Source organism: Balaenoptera acutorostrata, chromosome 6 (assembly GCF_949987535.1).
Source record: "Balaenoptera acutorostrata chromosome 6, mBalAcu1.1, whole genome shotgun sequence".
In the NCBI taxonomy this organism is placed as follows: domain Eukaryota; kingdom Metazoa; phylum Chordata; class Mammalia; order Artiodactyla; family Balaenopteridae; genus Balaenoptera; species Balaenoptera acutorostrata.
Window position 1 is genome coordinate 88,775,682 of NC_080069.1, and position 16,305 is coordinate 88,791,986.

Sequence of the window (16,305 nt, forward strand, 5' to 3'; positions counted from 1 at the left end):
TGATTCAGAGACTTAGGATCCTTCCATCTAGCAACTCTGCTCCTACAGCCTCTAGTCCTCCTCTGTCCAGCAGACAATACAAGGGAGATGATGGAGGTTGCTCTTGAGAAGCTTTTATAGGCCAGGTTAAAAATTCATCTCTACTTCCAGCCACATTCCATTGTCTAGAACTTAGTCATTCGGCCAGAACTACTGCCAGGGAGGCTGGGAAATGTAATCTAGATGTATGCCCAGGAAGAAAATTAAATGAATTTGATGAATGATCATCTAGCCAATCTACCACAATGCTTAACCTTTCTCATATTAAGAGAAATGTAAATTAAAGTAAAACTACAATTGTGTACCATTTTCTGTCTACCAGATTGGTAAAGGTAAAAAGTTTGATGACAAAATGTAGGGAAGTAGGCACTCCCATACAAGAGGGTTTTGGGGTGAAGATTGGTACATCCTCTTTGGAGGGCAATTTGTCCAAGGCTACCAAAATTTTAAATGCACATACTTTTTGAGTCAGCGTATATAAATGCTTATTCTTATATAAAATATCTCTGGAAGAATAAATAAGAAATTGATAATAATGGTTGCCTCTGGGGAAGGGAATTAGGTGGCTGGGACACAAGGAGTAGGAAGGAGATTTACTTTTTCACTGTATATGAGTTTGTGTCTTTTCACTTTCTACATGGGCTTGTATTATCTGTTCAAAAACTAATTGTTTAAAAAATAAGAAGTTGAGAATAAATAAATAAAGTTGTAGTCATTCATCAAGTATCTACGGATATACCAGGCATCTTTCTAAACACTAGGACACAATAGTAAGCAAGACAAAGTCCCTGCCCTGATCGTGTTTATTTTAATTTACCCACCAGAGTCTCAGCCTTTCCTCTTGATCCTCTTATTTTTGTACGTTCAAATTGGTAATGTTTTTCCTTCCAAAATTACCAAAGTTCTCCTGATAATCTTTGTTCTCATTCCTTCAATGTTAATAGATAGTGAAGTTCTAAATATTCTTCTTTTTCTTTATTTCTCTTCAAATGTCTTAAATTTCTGTAAAATTATTACTACATGCATTCTAATTTCTTCTAGTTTTTTTTTTTTTTTTTTTTTTTTTAATGAGGATCTTGAATCAGATGCGTATGTTTTTGATTGATTGATTGATTGATTGATTTTGGCTGTGTTGCGTCTTCGTTTCTGTGCGAGGGCTTTCTCCAGTTGTGGCAAGCGGGGGCCACTCTTCATCGCGATGCGCGGGCCTCTCTCGTTGCGGAGCACAGGCTCCAAACGCGCAGGCTCAGCAGTTGTGGCTCACGGGCCCAGCCGCTCCGCGGCATGTGGGATCTTCCCAGGCCAGGGCTCGAACCCGTGTCCCCTGCATTAGCAGGCAGACTCTCAACCACTGCGCCACCAGGGAAGCCCCCTCTTCTAGTTTTATTGAGATAGAATTGACATATAGCACTGTATAAGTTTAAGATGTATAGCACAATTATTTGACTTACATACATCATGAAATGATTACCACAATACGTTTAGTGAATATTCATCATCTTATATATATATACAAAATTAAAGAAATAGAAAAAAAATTTTTTTTCCTTGTGCTAAGAACTCTCAGGATTTATTCTCTTAACTTTCATATATAGCATTCAGCAGTGTTAATTACATTTATCATATTGTATATTACATCTCTATATTATAACTAGAAGTTTGTATCTTTTGACTACCTTCATCTAATTCTCCCTCCCCTCACCCTTTGCCTCTGGTAACCACAAATCTGATCTTTTTCTATGAGTTTGTTTGTTTGTTTTGAAGTATAATTGACCTACAACTCTGTGTTAGATCCTGGTATACAACATAGTGACTCAGTATTTCTATACATTTTGAAATAATAGTTTAGTTACTGTCTTCCATCATACAAGGATATTATTGTACATAGTTATTGACTGTATTCCCCATACTGTACATTTAATAGCTGTGATTCCTTTATTGTGCAACTGGAAGTTTGTACCTCTTAATCTCCCACACCAATTTCTCTCCTCTCCCCACTCTCCTCCCCTCTGGCAACCACCCGTTGGTTCTCTGTATCTATGACTCTGTTTCTTTTGTTATGTTTGTTCATTAGTTTTGTTTTTTAGGTTCCACATATAAGTGAAATCATACAGTATTTGTCTTTCTCTGTCTGACTTATTTCACTTAGCATAATACCCTCTAGGTCCATCCGTGTTGTCGCAAGATTTCGTTCTTTTTTATGGCTGAGTAATATTCCATTGTGTGTGTGTGTGTGTGTGTGTGTGTGTGTGTGTGTGCGTGCGCACTCGCACACACATGAAGTTTCCCTTTTCTCCACATCCTCACCAAGACTTATTTGTTGTCTTTTGGATAATAGCCATTCTGACAGGTGTGAGATGATATTTCATTGTGATTTGATTTACATTTCCCTGATAATTAGTGATGTTGAGCATCTTTTCATGTGCCTGTTGGCCATCCTTATGTCTTCTTGGGAAAATGTCTATTCAGATCCTCAGTCCATTTTTTGATTGGGTGTTTGTTTTTTTGATGTTGAGTTGTATGAGTTCTTTGTATATTTAGGATATTAACCCCTTATCAGATATATCGTTTGCAAATATCTTCTCCCATTCAGCAGGCAGCCTTTTGATTTTGTTGATGGTTTTCTCTGCTGTGCAAAAGCTTTTTAGTTTGATGTAGTCACATTTGTTTATTTTTGCTTTTGTTTCCCTTGCCTGAGGAGACATATCTAAAAAACATTACTAAGACTAATATCAAAGAGCATACTGCCTATGTTTTCTTCTAGAAGTTTTATGGTTTCAGGTTTTACATTTAAGTCTTCAATCCATTTTGAATCTATTTTTGTGTATAGTGTGAGAAAGTAGTCCAATTTGATTCTTTTACATGTAGTTGTCCAGTTTTCCCAACACCATTTATTAAAGAGGCTGTCTTTTCCCCATTGTGTATTCTTGCCTCCTTTGTCATAGATTAATTTCCCATATAAGAATGGGTTTCTTCATGGACTTTCTATTCTGTTCCATTGATCTATGTGTCTGTTTTTGTGCTAGTACCATACTGTTTTGATGACTGTGTGTAATATAGTTTGAAATCAGGGAGAGTGATACCTCCAGCTATGTTCTTCTTTCTCAAGATTGTTTTGGCAATTCAGGGTCTTTTGTGTTTCCTTACAAATTTTAGAATTATTTGTTCTAGTTCCATGAAAAATGCTATTGGTATTGTTATAGGGATTGCATTGAATCTGTAGATTGCCTTGAGTAACATGGCCATTTTAACAATATTAGTTTTTCTAATCCATGAGCATGGCATATCTTTCCATCTTTATGTGTCATCTTCAGTTTATTTCATCAGTGTCTTATAGTTTTCCAAGTACAGGTCTTTTACTTCCTAAGTTAAATTTTTTCCTAAATATTTTATTCTTTTTGATGTGATTGTAAATGGGATTGTTTTCTTAATTTCTCTTTACATGCATCCTAATTTTAAATCCCATCAGAAGAGGCAACCACATTAGTAGTAGTGATGGTGGTGGTGGTGATTTCAGTGCAGGAAGCTTATCTCTAAAAAGAATAGAGTAATTTCCTTTGAAATTATATGATGCTAGCTAATATATTCTTCTCCTTTTACTTTATAGATTAATATTTGTGTATCCTATTATTTCAAATACCCAGTAAAAGCTAAACATTTTCGTAGGTCTTATCTTGTTATACAAAATTATAAGTACCCTTTATAGAAATGAGGGAGGCAAAAAGAGTCTAAAGAAGAAAAGAACCATCCTCCCTAACCCCTCTGAAGAAGTTCAGAGATTGAGAATGGAGCAAGGTTCAGGTATTACTGGGAAAACCCAGCTTCAGGGGGTGGCATTCTCTCAGTGATTCACTACCAGCCAGCATCAGGTCCTCAGCCTTGTAAGCACAGAAACCTGAAATTTTCAGCACATACTGTGAAGTCTTCTCTTAAGATAGACTCATATTAGCCAAGCTGATAATTAAGCCTCTGAAAATGCTTCATTTATTACTAACGAGAAGGCCTCCAGCCTTGGGCCCCAGCCCATTTGATGGCTTCATATCATGCCTCTTCCACCCTGAGCATACTTTGCTCCTGCTCTCGGTGTCCCCTGCCCTCTCCCCCAGCACCACAGGGTCTCAGGAATCACACCTTTGCTCTGCTGCTCCCTCAGCCTGGCAGGCCTTCATCCTCCTGGTTCTACCTTCTCCCGGTGCTTTCTCCAGGCTCCCCAATCAGAATGACTCATTCCCACGATCATTTGGTGTGTGATTTTCTACCTGATAGCCTGCTTTACATGCACGCTCGACTCCCCACTCTCCATAAGCTCTTGGGCACAGGGACTGTTTCTGATTGCTCTCTTACTTTCTCCTCAGCCTCCTGTGCCCTGTCAGTGCTTTGCCGGCCCCACCATGGTCCCTTACGACATTGGCTCATGGTGCTGCGTTTGTGTTTTTCAGATGCATACCCAAACCACAAGTCTGCCTGACAACTTTTGATAAATTTGGATGTAGCCAATATGAGTGTTTGCCAAGACAGCTCACCTGTGACCAGGTCCGAGATCCTGTTTGTGATACAAACCACATGGAGCACAGCAATCTCTGCACTTTGTACCAGAGAGGGAAAAGCCTCTTATACAAAGGCCCGTGCCAGGTACCACTGTTTACCTGACAAACCCAAGTACACTGAGCATGAAATCAGCTTATGATGTTTTACACATGAATCAGCAGTGAGACCCCTTCAGGGTCTGCTGTGAATCCCGTCAAATCTAGAGCACTCAGTCCTCCACCAAAAATGAGCCATCCCGAGGCTGGCTTTTCCTCCTAACACTGGAGGGCCCCCTTGCTCATGTGTGAACCTTTGCACATCTAGTGTACAGAGCAAGAAGAGAGAGGCTTCTTGCCACCAACCATTAGGAAAAGAATTTAAAGTCTCACACCCCCTGGCATTAGTCAGCAGCATCTTCACTTCCCCTAGTTCTGCGGGCCCTCGTTAGAAAACAGCCCAGGAAGAATGCCAGGTAAAACTACGAAGAAAAGAGCTCTTTCCCCACTCTTCCCACTGAAGTCCCACCTGAGGTATGAAAAGTGACTGAAAATTTCTCTGAAACTTAATGTTGTCTTACATCAGTTTATCTTTCAGTCTTTGAAGGTCATGAAATCTGTATTCATGTTAAAAATAACCCCAAGGACAACCCCACTGAGGCCTCCCACAGTAGCACTGATCTGTGTGCTGGGCCCTCTGCCTGGGGGAAGCCCAGCCTTGGGCCAGCATCCCCTGCCCACAGCTGGCTGACACCAGACATGCTGGCTGCTCATTTCCTGGTCTTCATTGTCGGAAAATCCCTTCAGCTCATCTCCCTGGGCTTGTTTCCCCTCAGAGATCATGTTCCAAGTGCACTGATACCTTTACTCTGAATTCCCAGTCATCTCGTCCTGTTGTTCCCTGTTCCTGGCTTCAAGTTTTCTCTTCCATGTTCCTAACCTACCTCATGGATCCAGTCTGTCTGCTCTCCTGATCTCTCCACTCTTCCCTCTCCTTATCCCGAACCCAGCGTGAAATGATAAGGCCTCTGAATTTGCATGAAGATTGGTCTTGTTTTCTTCTAACAGGTTCTTCTGGAATAATGGAAGTCTGGAGGGAGGGAGGATTTTTATCTCATATCAGTTCACAGAGGACGAGTACCCAAGTCCCGGAGAGGCTGAGAAAAGTAATCTCTTCAATTCATCTTGGGACAGCCCTATTGCCCCCAGCCCCACCCCATGTTTAGCAACCTCAGGAGCTTACTTCAGAGGGTCCAAGAATTTATACTGTCTTTTTTCCTTCCTGAAAATAGGGAGACCTACTCTGCACTCTTGGTTAGGAAAAGTGCACCACAGAGGTTTACAGGCTAAGTGTGCTTTCTTGCCCTCAGCCCTTCTGCAGAGCCCCAGAGCCCATCTGTGGGCACAACGGGGAGACCTACAGTAGCGTGTGTGCTGCCTACTCGGACCGGGTGGCTGTCGATTACTATGGGCCCTGCCAGGCCGTCGGGGTCCTCTCCGAGCACAGTTCTGTCACTGAGTGTGCTGCTGTGAAGTGTCCTTCGCTCTCAGCGACTGAATGCAAGCCCATCATCCCACCCGGTAGGCTGGCGGTATTGGGGGTGGGGCAGGGGTGGAATTGGGAGGATTTGCATATCTGTCTCCAGAGAGTGAGTCACTGAGAAGAGAGATGACTAGTGTGTTTAAACTTTCCAGAAAGTCTTGACTCCAGCTGATGCTGATTAGCTGCATTACTCTGGGCCAACCTTAAAAAGCTGTGGATCTGCCTTACACATCATCTGGTCTGGTGATTTTAAAACAATGTGGAAAACTTTTTTCAATCCTGCCTTAAACACCAATAGATAAACAGCAATATATAATTGCTAGAATTATGGTTATTAGTTCAAATGCGTAGTGTTTGCATATTATAAAGTTAATGAATAAGGAATTGGTCACTAATGAATGAATAATTGAAGTAGTTTTGATGAACACAAACATTTGAAATTGAGAAAAACAGAAGATAGTTGTTGTCTTAGATTGGCCTTAGCATCTAATTTAATTGTTTTGGTTGCATATAATCAAGAAAGTCTTGTTTCGTACAGGCTATTATAAGCAGTGACAGTTTTCAAACAGCTTACCTTACAGTCTCATACTCTTCGGTTAAACAGAGGTGTCAGAAGAGACTTTATCCCAAGTCTTCACAGAACAGATTAATCTGGAGTCTAACAAGTTCATTCCTCTGTCCATGAACTCAGCAAATGTTTCTTGAGCTTCCACTATGTCCTAAACACCTTCTAGGCACTGGGGACACAGCAGTGAGCAGAACAAAGCCTCTTTCCTCCTGGAGACCATGGTCTGGCATTTTATTATGGTTTAACGGTTTTAAATAATTTTTAAAATTAAATTTGAATTAAACACTCATGGAACCCCTGAAACACTTGCTCCTGTGTTTCGCAGACAGGAGACACTTGCCCGGGATCACACAGTGAGTTCTGAGCAGGGCAGGGTCTAGGCCCTGCCTGTCTTGAAAGGCCAGCTCTCCCTGTGCTGTATTAAACCACAGCTGCCCCGCCTGAGAAGTAGCACAGGAGGAAAGCAGAGATGGAGGAAGGATTTCGGTAAATGTATAGATTATAAGACTCCAGGTTGGTCAGGGAACATATCTAAAAGTGCAGTCATCAGGAAGGACTGCTGTGACTTTCCCAGCACAAAATGAAGGGCTGGTCATTTCACTAACTATTATGAATTCTCTTTGTTTCTAATTCTGAACACACATAAAATGGTTTCTGTTATACAGGTGCTTGTTGCCCGTTATGTGCTGGGATGTTAAGAGTTTTATTTGACAAAGAAAAACTGGATACTATTGCTAAGGTAAGTTGCTTTATGTGCCATGTACTGTTGAAACCTTATCGATAAACCTGTCAGTAATCGTACAGACAGAATGGGTCATGACATTTATAGATGAAGAAACTAATTTGCACAGGAGCAACTTGCCCAAGGCCGTATAGTAGCTCACAACCAGGAGAACTGGGGTTTGAACTCAAGGTGTCTGGCTGCGTCCTGTGCTGCTTCCCTCTACAGCCTGGCTGTGTGGTGACCTTGCTCTGCAATCCGTCAGCCCGGGCCTTTCTCAGAAAAGGTCTCCTGCTGGCATAGTGGAGGCAGACCAGGCAGCCAGGGACCGGTCACGCCCAGATGGTCTCAAGGTTGCCAGCCCTCACATGGTCCCCATGCTGCCGGGGGCTGCGTCCAGAACTGGCCATGTTCCTCTGACGGTTTTGCCCCTTTCCCTTTGCTGTATCATCACTTTTTCTGCTTGCTGTTACAGAGACTCGTCTCTAGAAATGTAGCAGCCAACACCTGCCACTACCTAGAAAATTATGCCCATTTCTATGAAAACACCTGTATTTTTACAGGAAGGCTTTAATTCTTTTCCTGTGGCGTCCAACTCAGAACTGTCCCTTAAAAAAGTGCTCCTGGTGAGAGTGTTTATCTCAGCCAGAAAACTCAGCAGTCAGAAAAAAAAAACAAACCCACTGGAATGGGCTCTGTGGATATTTTAGAATTCAGCCAACAAGGCCCTGTTGGGGCCCCGCACTTAGGGGTTCCTTGGTTAAAAGAGCCTCTATGGCTTAGGCAAGGTGGCAAGGCAGCTTAGGCAGTACTAAGGAATTCTTCTTTTCTTCGGGTAATGAATTTTTTTCTCTCTCTAGGTGGCAAACAAAAAGCCAATAACAGTTCTGGAAATACTTGAGAAGATCCGCATGCACGTGTCTGTCCCGCAGTGTGACGTATTCGGATACTTCAGCATCGAGTCAGAAATCGTGATCCTGATCATTCCTGTGGATCATCATCCAAAAGCTTTGCAGGTGGGGTTCAGCACATGTTGTGCAGCCATCCTGTTACTTTCAAGTTTGGATGACCTGGGAGGGGGCGAGGGCAGGAGGAAGAAAAGCATGGCAGTCTCTGAGGGACGGAGCTGCACCAGGTTAGCAGCGGCCAACAGAACGCAAAGGAGTGGGAGAGGGGAGAGGTTGAGATGCTGTGACTCAGAGCGTGCAGAGATGGAAGGCATCTGCTCATCGTCCAGACGAGGAGGCGGCTGAGGCCCAGGGAAGGCAGGGACTGACACAGGTCACGCAGTAACAAAGCCGGAACCGACTCCTGTCTCCCGAGGGCTGTGCTCCCCACTGGGGAGGAGGAGCCCCCCAGCGCTGGTCTTATGGGCCAGCTCACAATCTAGAGGTGAACTTCACTCAGGAGGCCCAAGTTTCAGCATCAACATAGTGAGAGCTCCAGTGAAGGGGGTGAATACAGCCGTTTATAAACTGCCACAATTAGGAAGCTCATTAAGTCTAATTGCTTTCCTCCTGATGTGTGGGTGGGCATTGAAAGGCCACTCCCTGTGACTATGTTTAAGCATGAAAAGATAACTTCTAAGTGTGGAGAAGGGGTGAACAGGATTGTGGGAAAAGAAAGGGCAGTGGCAGTGTGGGTCATGGCTTTTTTCATTTGATTTCCATTGATGCAGTTATTTTTTGTGTAATAAATTAAGACTATTAAAATGTTACTTTGGGTAAGAAAAGAAGGACAAAGAGAAAGCGTATTCCTGGTGTTGGGATATTTGTGGAATTTGTCTGACTTGACCTTTTCATGGATTCTGTGATTTTATATTAAAAGAATCTGATTATCCTCTCTCAGATTGAGGCTTGCAATAAGGAAGCAGAGAAGATTGAATCCCTTATCAACTCCGACAGCCCTACTCTGGCGGCCCACGTCCCTCTGTCCGCCCTCATCATTTCTCAGGTGCAGGTCTCCAGCAGCGTGCTTTCTGCTGCTGCCAGGGCCCAGCCTCCCTGCCACTCCCACCTCTTCCTCCTCAGCCTGGGTCTCGCCTTGCACAGGGTCTGGACACACAACTGACTGCCCGTGAAAAGTGCAAATTATTCCTCCATCTAATCTTTCTACTTTGGAAAAGACGTACAGGACTGCTGGTTTATAGTTGAATAGTGGCCAAGTCAAAGCACTTGTCACCTCTAACCTCTATGCACCACACAGTATTTTTCTTAATCACCAGTGTTAGTAAGGGTTTTGTTTTGTTTCTACAAATGTTACAATACATTCTTCCAAATACTAATGAAAAGAGGATGTCTCCTTCTGGCAGATCACTGCCTTACAATTTACATTTTGCTCATTAGATGGGTCCCCCACTCTAAAACAAATTCTATATCATTGGTAAATGAGATGATCACATTTTAGAAAGATAACTCACTTTACTATGGGCTTCGTATCACAAAAACTTCATTTCCAAGTTCTTTTTAGTATTAAGGTGCCCCTAGAGTGTGTGTGTTTGTTTACAGATATTCCCTACTCTGTCTAGAAGTGAGGGGTCACAGCAAAGAGCCACTGCTATTAGAGTATGAAATAAAGATAAGGCATCTTTTGAATTATCATATAAATCATCATGCAAATTTAATTTACAGAAATCTAATTCAGGAATCCATTTAATGTGGTAAGCAAAAGCAAGCTAAGTAAATGGCACTCATATAATATATTGTAAGTGACAGTCTCAGTGGTTCCTAATGTGTGTCTGTGACTTTTGTGAAAGGGAGAAGTCATATCCCATCAAAGCGACTTGTATTATGCATTTTTATATTAACCAGATGTATATTCTTTGGTATCATCCAAGTTAAATTTAGAGTTTTTAAAAATCGACCTTTAAACCAATTGCTGCTACTTATGTAATTGCCAAAAAGTGAAATAATGAGTAGTTCATGTAAATAATACATGATTTTTCTATTTTATTATGAAGAAGGTGAATAGCCATATTTGTAAAATGACAATCATGTGTGTTAACCCAGTACTTTCCGTTCATGAAGACACATTTGCTTTTTGTGATATGCACAGTGTAGATAAGTGTTCTGTTTGACTTTCTTTTTTGATATAGAATTATAAAGAATTGTGGTTTATATATTTAAAAGTGTCAATCTAAGTTTGAAAATGTTTGCATGTTGTCTAAGAAATTGAATACTTTGAATGTGTTTCACAGTTTGAAATAAGCTATTCAGTGTAATACTTCTTGTTTATATGCACCTAAACTTAGATTTTACATGAAGTGTTTTTTTCAGTGTTATATGTACCTTCTGAAAAATATAGGGATATGCATATTATACCAAAATGTTGTTTAAAAGTGGGCACTTAAAGCTTTCAAAATTTCTCAGTGGTGATGTAGCATGTTTGTTGCAATTGCTTTTTCTATATAAATGTCTTCAATGCAATATACTGGAAAGCTTTTCTATTTTAATAAAATAATTTTATATGATTATGTGTATTTCCAAGCAATGTGCACATTTTAAATGAAACCACTGATCATTCTTGGGCAAGCTATGTCCTTTGCTTTGGAATAAGAAGTTATGGGAGTGTTATTACTCCAAACCTGGGAAAGCGGAGCAGCTGGAACAGAGCTGGTCAGAGCAGACCCAGGCGTGACCAGAGGCCAGGCTGTGGCAGAAAGTCAAGTACAAAGACTCCAGCTTTAGGTCTTCAGGACCGAGAGAGCTTCAGGCCCTCCAAGACCAGGAACAGACTAGGGAGTTCTACTCCCCACTGCCTCGGCCCAATATTCCAGCCCCAGGATATGTCCTGGGAAAAAGAGAACTGATCAGCCGGTCTGAAAGGTTCTGTCAGTCAGTGGAGGCTAAAGCCCCAAGCTTCCATCTTGCTCCCATCACATGTCTGCTGTAGGTCAGTTGCGCTTCTTCTCTATACTGTCTTCACTTCTGGACCCACCCAGTGTCCTCACAAAGAGAAGAAGGAGACGAAGAAAACCACAACTGGCCCTTAGGTCTCTGCTCAGAAGCGACACTGTCGTTTCTGCCTACGTCTTACCAGCCCAAGCAAGTCACTCCCGAGTTCAAAAGGTAGGGATGCATCGTCTTCTGGTGTGTGTGTGTATGTGTGTGTGTGTTGGCGGGAGGCAGTAGGGAAGGAGCTGGGGGCGGGACCATGAGTATTGTGAACAATGATACAGTATACTGCAGAGGCCCTTTCTCATCAGGATAGGACAATAGCCAGGACTGACTAAATTTCTTATTAAAAAAGCAGTAGAATGAGAACAGTGCTTGGGTTTGGGGGAGGGGGAATATCAAGGGAGGAAAAGATCTAAAGGTTGGTCCTGCCCTGAGGACACAATCACACAATCATGAGAACTCTGACGATAGATAGTCACTGGCCAAACAAGCCCAGTGCTGGTCAGTTAAGGAGACGGTGCTCCCCACTGGCCAGTGTCTGTGGTGATCACAGCCAGGCTGCCTCATGGACAGGGTGTCAGTGGCTTCCTAGCCTTGAAGCAGGACAGAGCCCCTGCTGGTTGGCTCTGCCCAAGTGTGTCAGGCAGGCTAGTAGAGGCCCTGTGGGAGACAGCGGGGCTGTGGGAGAGAGAGAAATGAGGCCCATGCGCCCCTGTAATTCTGCCAGGGCCTAGTAGCAGGGGGGCCTGGAAGTCCATGAGAAAACGGTTCTGCAGGATGGGGACAATTTAGCAGGTGAGGTAACTGAATGAAAAGGGGACTCCAGAGAAAGATTCAGAGGCTCCTATGGCCATGGGTGATGAGGCCAAGGCACTAGGAAACAGATGAGATGGCCCCCTATCCAGCCTAGAGGAAGTAACTGGGCAGGAATGGACCCTAGGAGAGTCATAGGCCTGGCCTGGGTCACATGCTCACCTCTGTGGCAGAGAAGGAAAATCAGGAGAGCTTCAGCCCCACCTAAACCAGATGGAATGGATTTCTCACAGGAAACAGCTCAGTTCCTAGAAGAAACCTTCTGCTAGATGTGTCCTCTGGGGTGTGTGCATCTCTCACAGGCCATTAGCCCCCAAACCAATTCAGCCTGGGAGCACACAGCTATGCCTCGCCCTCAGGCCGGGTGCACACCTGGAGCTGTCAAACCGTCAGCCACCAGAGCCCAGGAACAACCAACAGGGTCCCTGTGAGACCGACCTATTGAAAAACGGAATTATCCAAAGTGATAATAAAGTAATTGTTATCCACAGAGCAAAAGTGCCAACCAAAAGGAGAGACTGTGATGAGTGCAGAAATTTTAAATCAGTGCATAAAGAAGCAAGCCAACTTGGGGAAGATTTTGTTTGCCTCCTGGATGCCTCGCTCCAGAGCAAGCTCTATCAGGGAGCTTCCCAAGGGCTCTGGGACAGAGGACCCGGGCTTAAGACTTGATTGTCACTGGATGACACTAAATTGTTAGTCTCTCCTAAGTCATTTTTCTGTAAACCAGGGACAGCAAATGCATGTCATTCATGCCACCAAATCGTCATTTGATGTCCATGGTAAAGTGATCAGGGCTCCGTCATGGTCTCCTGGTGGTTGTCTCCGCTCCAAGCCGAGCTGCAAGCACAGCGTTCTGAGCGAGAAAAAAAGGGGACGAGAGTCGTGGTGCCTTCTTTTCCTGCCAACACCTCTTATGAGTAAGAAAAAACATCTCTCAGAAATCCCTCAACAGTTGTCCCTTGTATTTCCTTCAGGATCAGGTAATATTCCCAACCCTAGTCAGTTGGCCAAGGGGAGCAGGATAGCCGTAGCTGGCTAGTCAGGGGTTGTACACACTGCTGCCCCAACCAAGTCGAGGTGCAGGAGGACAAGAGTAAGATGGTCAGGGCCGCCAACAGCATTCGCCTTAAGATAAAGCCAGTTTTTTGCAGTCTCAACTTGTTAGAGTATAAATATGAAAAGTTTTGTTTTTCCAGTAATTGCCTCCGGCTGTTCTAGGTGGACCCCTATTTCTAACTAGGTAGCAGAACCCCATAAGAACAACTGTCTGATTTCATAACTTTTGTGCTGTCCTCCAGTTACTTAAACAGCCTCACTTCATTTCTCAGGCCTCTGTCCTGGTTATTTTAAATCTTCAATCCCATATCCAATGCGAAGGCCTCTTCCACCTCCTCTGGCCTAGATGCTTGCTTAGAGTAGGGGGCGTGGCAGGGATGGTCTTTTTGCAGCCAACAGAGGCAAGGCTTACTTCTCAGTGCGTCGGTGAGCTTGTCCTGGTGTCCCTAGTGGCATCAGTCACAGACATTAGGATGTCTTCAGTACAAACTGTGGGACATTAGTTTCTAGTAAGAAAACTTGTCAACCAAGAGCTGAGTGGTCTTGCCCTCAGCTATGGTTTGCCTGTACAAGACAGGAATAGGTAACCTTATTGTACAATGTGTCATGGGAAGTGTGAGGAGGGGGAGAGAAAATCTAATAAGGAGCAGACAGAAGTCTTCCCAGGGCGCTTGATTTGAGCTGGGCCTGGTAGAAATAGGGATGCTTTGCCAGATTGCTTTGAGGTGCGGCATTCTAAGTAGAAGGTATGGCTTAAGCAAAGATACAGAAGCAGGAGAGTCTGGGTTCATCCCAGTGGTAGCGCGGTGGAGCTGACAACTTGGGGAGGGGTGGTGAGGGGAGGTATAAGGCAGGTCATGTGTGCGGCCTTGAATGCCAGACCAGAATGGCACCCAAAGCCTCTGGCCTTGCCTTCCCAGCTATACTGGCTGACTGGATAGCTCCGGTGTACGTAGGACTGTGGCCGTCCAACTTCAGTGTCCAGAGAGACCCTCAAGATCACCCACTGATCTTGTTATGGGGCTGTGCTCCCTTCCCCTCTGTCCTGTGAACATCCTGGACTCTACTGAGGAAACATTAACTGAGCCTGGCTGGGTGCCAGGCTTCCCCTTGGCCTGGTACCCTCCCTCAGGGTTCAGTCTGGGTCTGTTTCAGCTCCAGCTTGGGAAGAAAGTTAAACCCGCCAACAACACTGATAGTCTTGACACAAAATCCATAGAAGACATTTTATTTTCCTTCATTTGATTGAATGGTTTTCCTCTAGCCCTGGCTGATGGGAGTCGAACCCATACATTCCCACAGAGGGAACTGTATTTCTCAAAGGGACCAGAGGCCCTGCTCCTCTCGCCCTCCCTCCCAGCTACGTGTGAGCTTTGCCAGGCGAGGGAAAGGGAACGCTGAGGGATCATTCCTAAGGAAATTCCTTTCCCCAGTCCAGCAATCTTGGAGCTGGGGAGCGGACATCCATTTTGTAGACAGAGGGCAGTAGACTCAGAAAGCAATATTAACCCAGGGTCACACTGCGAGTCAGGGCAGAGCCAAGCCTGAGGCCAGGTCTGGGCTTTCCCTGGCACAAGGCAGCCGGGCAGGATTTGTGTTCTCAGGGATGGAGCCAGCCGTGCAGGAGAGCTCCGTGAAGGTGGACACCAGGAGTGGCCCGAGTGAACTAGGTTCAGCAGCAGGTCAGGCTGATAAGGCAGGCACCTGAGTGGGGTCTGACAGGTCCAAGGAGCAACAGGGATCATAAAAGTAACAGACACAGCTCTCCTGCCCTTTCTGTGGCAGAAAACGGTACACAGAGAGGGCACGTGCTGAGTCTAAGATCTGGTTAGGTTCTCAGGAAGTTAGGCTGGCGGGGGTAAGGGTGAGGCAGGAAGCCTTCACATGGGGAAGCGTGTTAACACCCCTGCCCCCAGCTCCACCCACTCTTTCATTTTTCCTAAATGAAATTCTATTGTTTTCTTAATGTAAAAAATAACCTGTGTGCATTCCCCCAAATACCTGGAAATATAAACAAAGGAAAAAGTCACCCTCAATGCACCTTCCTTCCCCTGCCTCTACCAATGAGTGCAGAATCCTTCTAGAGCTGTCTCTGTACCTAGTTGGGGCAGGGTCCTTCCTCTGTGTGCGTGGGAGCACAGGTGGTTACCTCAGGACCATGGTTTCATATCTGGGACGTTGCCTGCTGGTTGGCACTTCCCTGCCTGCTGGTTCGCAGGTGGAAGCTGCATCTCGGCCAGAACCTCGCCAGGTCATCAGCTGTCCTATTCCTGAAGCCTGCCTCACTGTTTCCCTGGACAATCTCCCTCTGACCTCTGCTGGAGATGTGAACCGCAGTTTTACTAAGGAGTCATGGAGGCATTTATGTTGGTCAAGACCCAGCAGGAAAACAGGTGGCCCACCCAAATCAGGATAATTTGCGGAAGGCTTAATAAAGGGACTATTTACAAAGGTGTGAGCAGGATGTAAGAAACCACAGGAAGAGTGCAGGGCATGAGCTATGACATGGGGCTGTTAGCACCCCTTGGCCCAAATCAGTGAGGTGGTTACCAGAACCCAAGGGGAGTGCTGCATGGAGGAGGCGTCCTGCCCCTCCCTCAGGTCTCCTCCCATTGCTGAACCCTGTCAGAAGCCAGAGGACAAGGCAGCCTGCTGCAACTATACAGGTCAGCCTTCCCAGCAGAGAGCAGGGCGCGGAGTCAATTTAGGGAAGGAAGTGGAGCAAAAGAAGACACCAGCACAACAGACCAGGGCAACGCCAAGTAAGAGGACGGGAGATGTGACAGTATCTGCCCCCTCATTCCAGTGCACGCCCCTCTTGATTTAAACTTTTGGAGGGGTCCCGCTGAGCACGCCTACCTTCCTGACCTCACTCAGCCTCCGCAGTTCCTCTCTATCCTCCTCTCATAGCCCTTCTTCATGCCCACATTTCCCAGACTCTCTCCCCAGCTCCCCACCCCTCCACGACCTAGAAAGGATCCAGGCCCTCTGCCCCTTCCTGAGTCACACAAACGCACTCCCAGCCTGTAGCGCTTCAGGCAGGAGCAGAGTTACGGGCTGCGCTTGTTCAGGCTATGGCAGAACACTTCCCCTCCCAAGCAGAGGACCAGGCTTCAGGATCCAGCTCACCTTCCCCATCAGCA

At 44.9% G+C, this 16,305-nt stretch overlaps 1 protein-coding gene across 2 annotated transcripts in view; it reads left to right on the forward strand.

Annotated features, from left to right (window-relative positions):
* The window catches only part of RECK (reversion inducing cysteine rich protein with kazal motifs), a 75,850-nt gene extending 65,000 nt beyond the window's left edge, over positions 1-10,850 (forward strand). For both annotated transcript variants that reach the window (XM_007197104.2, XM_057548920.1), the window contains 5 exons: positions 4,479-4,671; positions 5,933-6,143; positions 7,339-7,412; positions 8,255-8,410; positions 9,243-10,850. In XM_007197104.2, the coding sequence (XP_007197166.2) occupies positions 4,479-4,671; positions 5,933-6,143; positions 7,339-7,412; positions 8,255-8,410; positions 9,243-9,464 (856 nt within the window). In that variant the 3' untranslated portion in view covers positions 9,465-10,850. The remainder of the gene's footprint in view (positions 1-4,478; positions 4,672-5,932; positions 6,144-7,338; positions 7,413-8,254; positions 8,411-9,242) is intronic.
* The last annotated feature ends 5,455 nt before the right edge of the window (positions 10,851-16,305 follow it).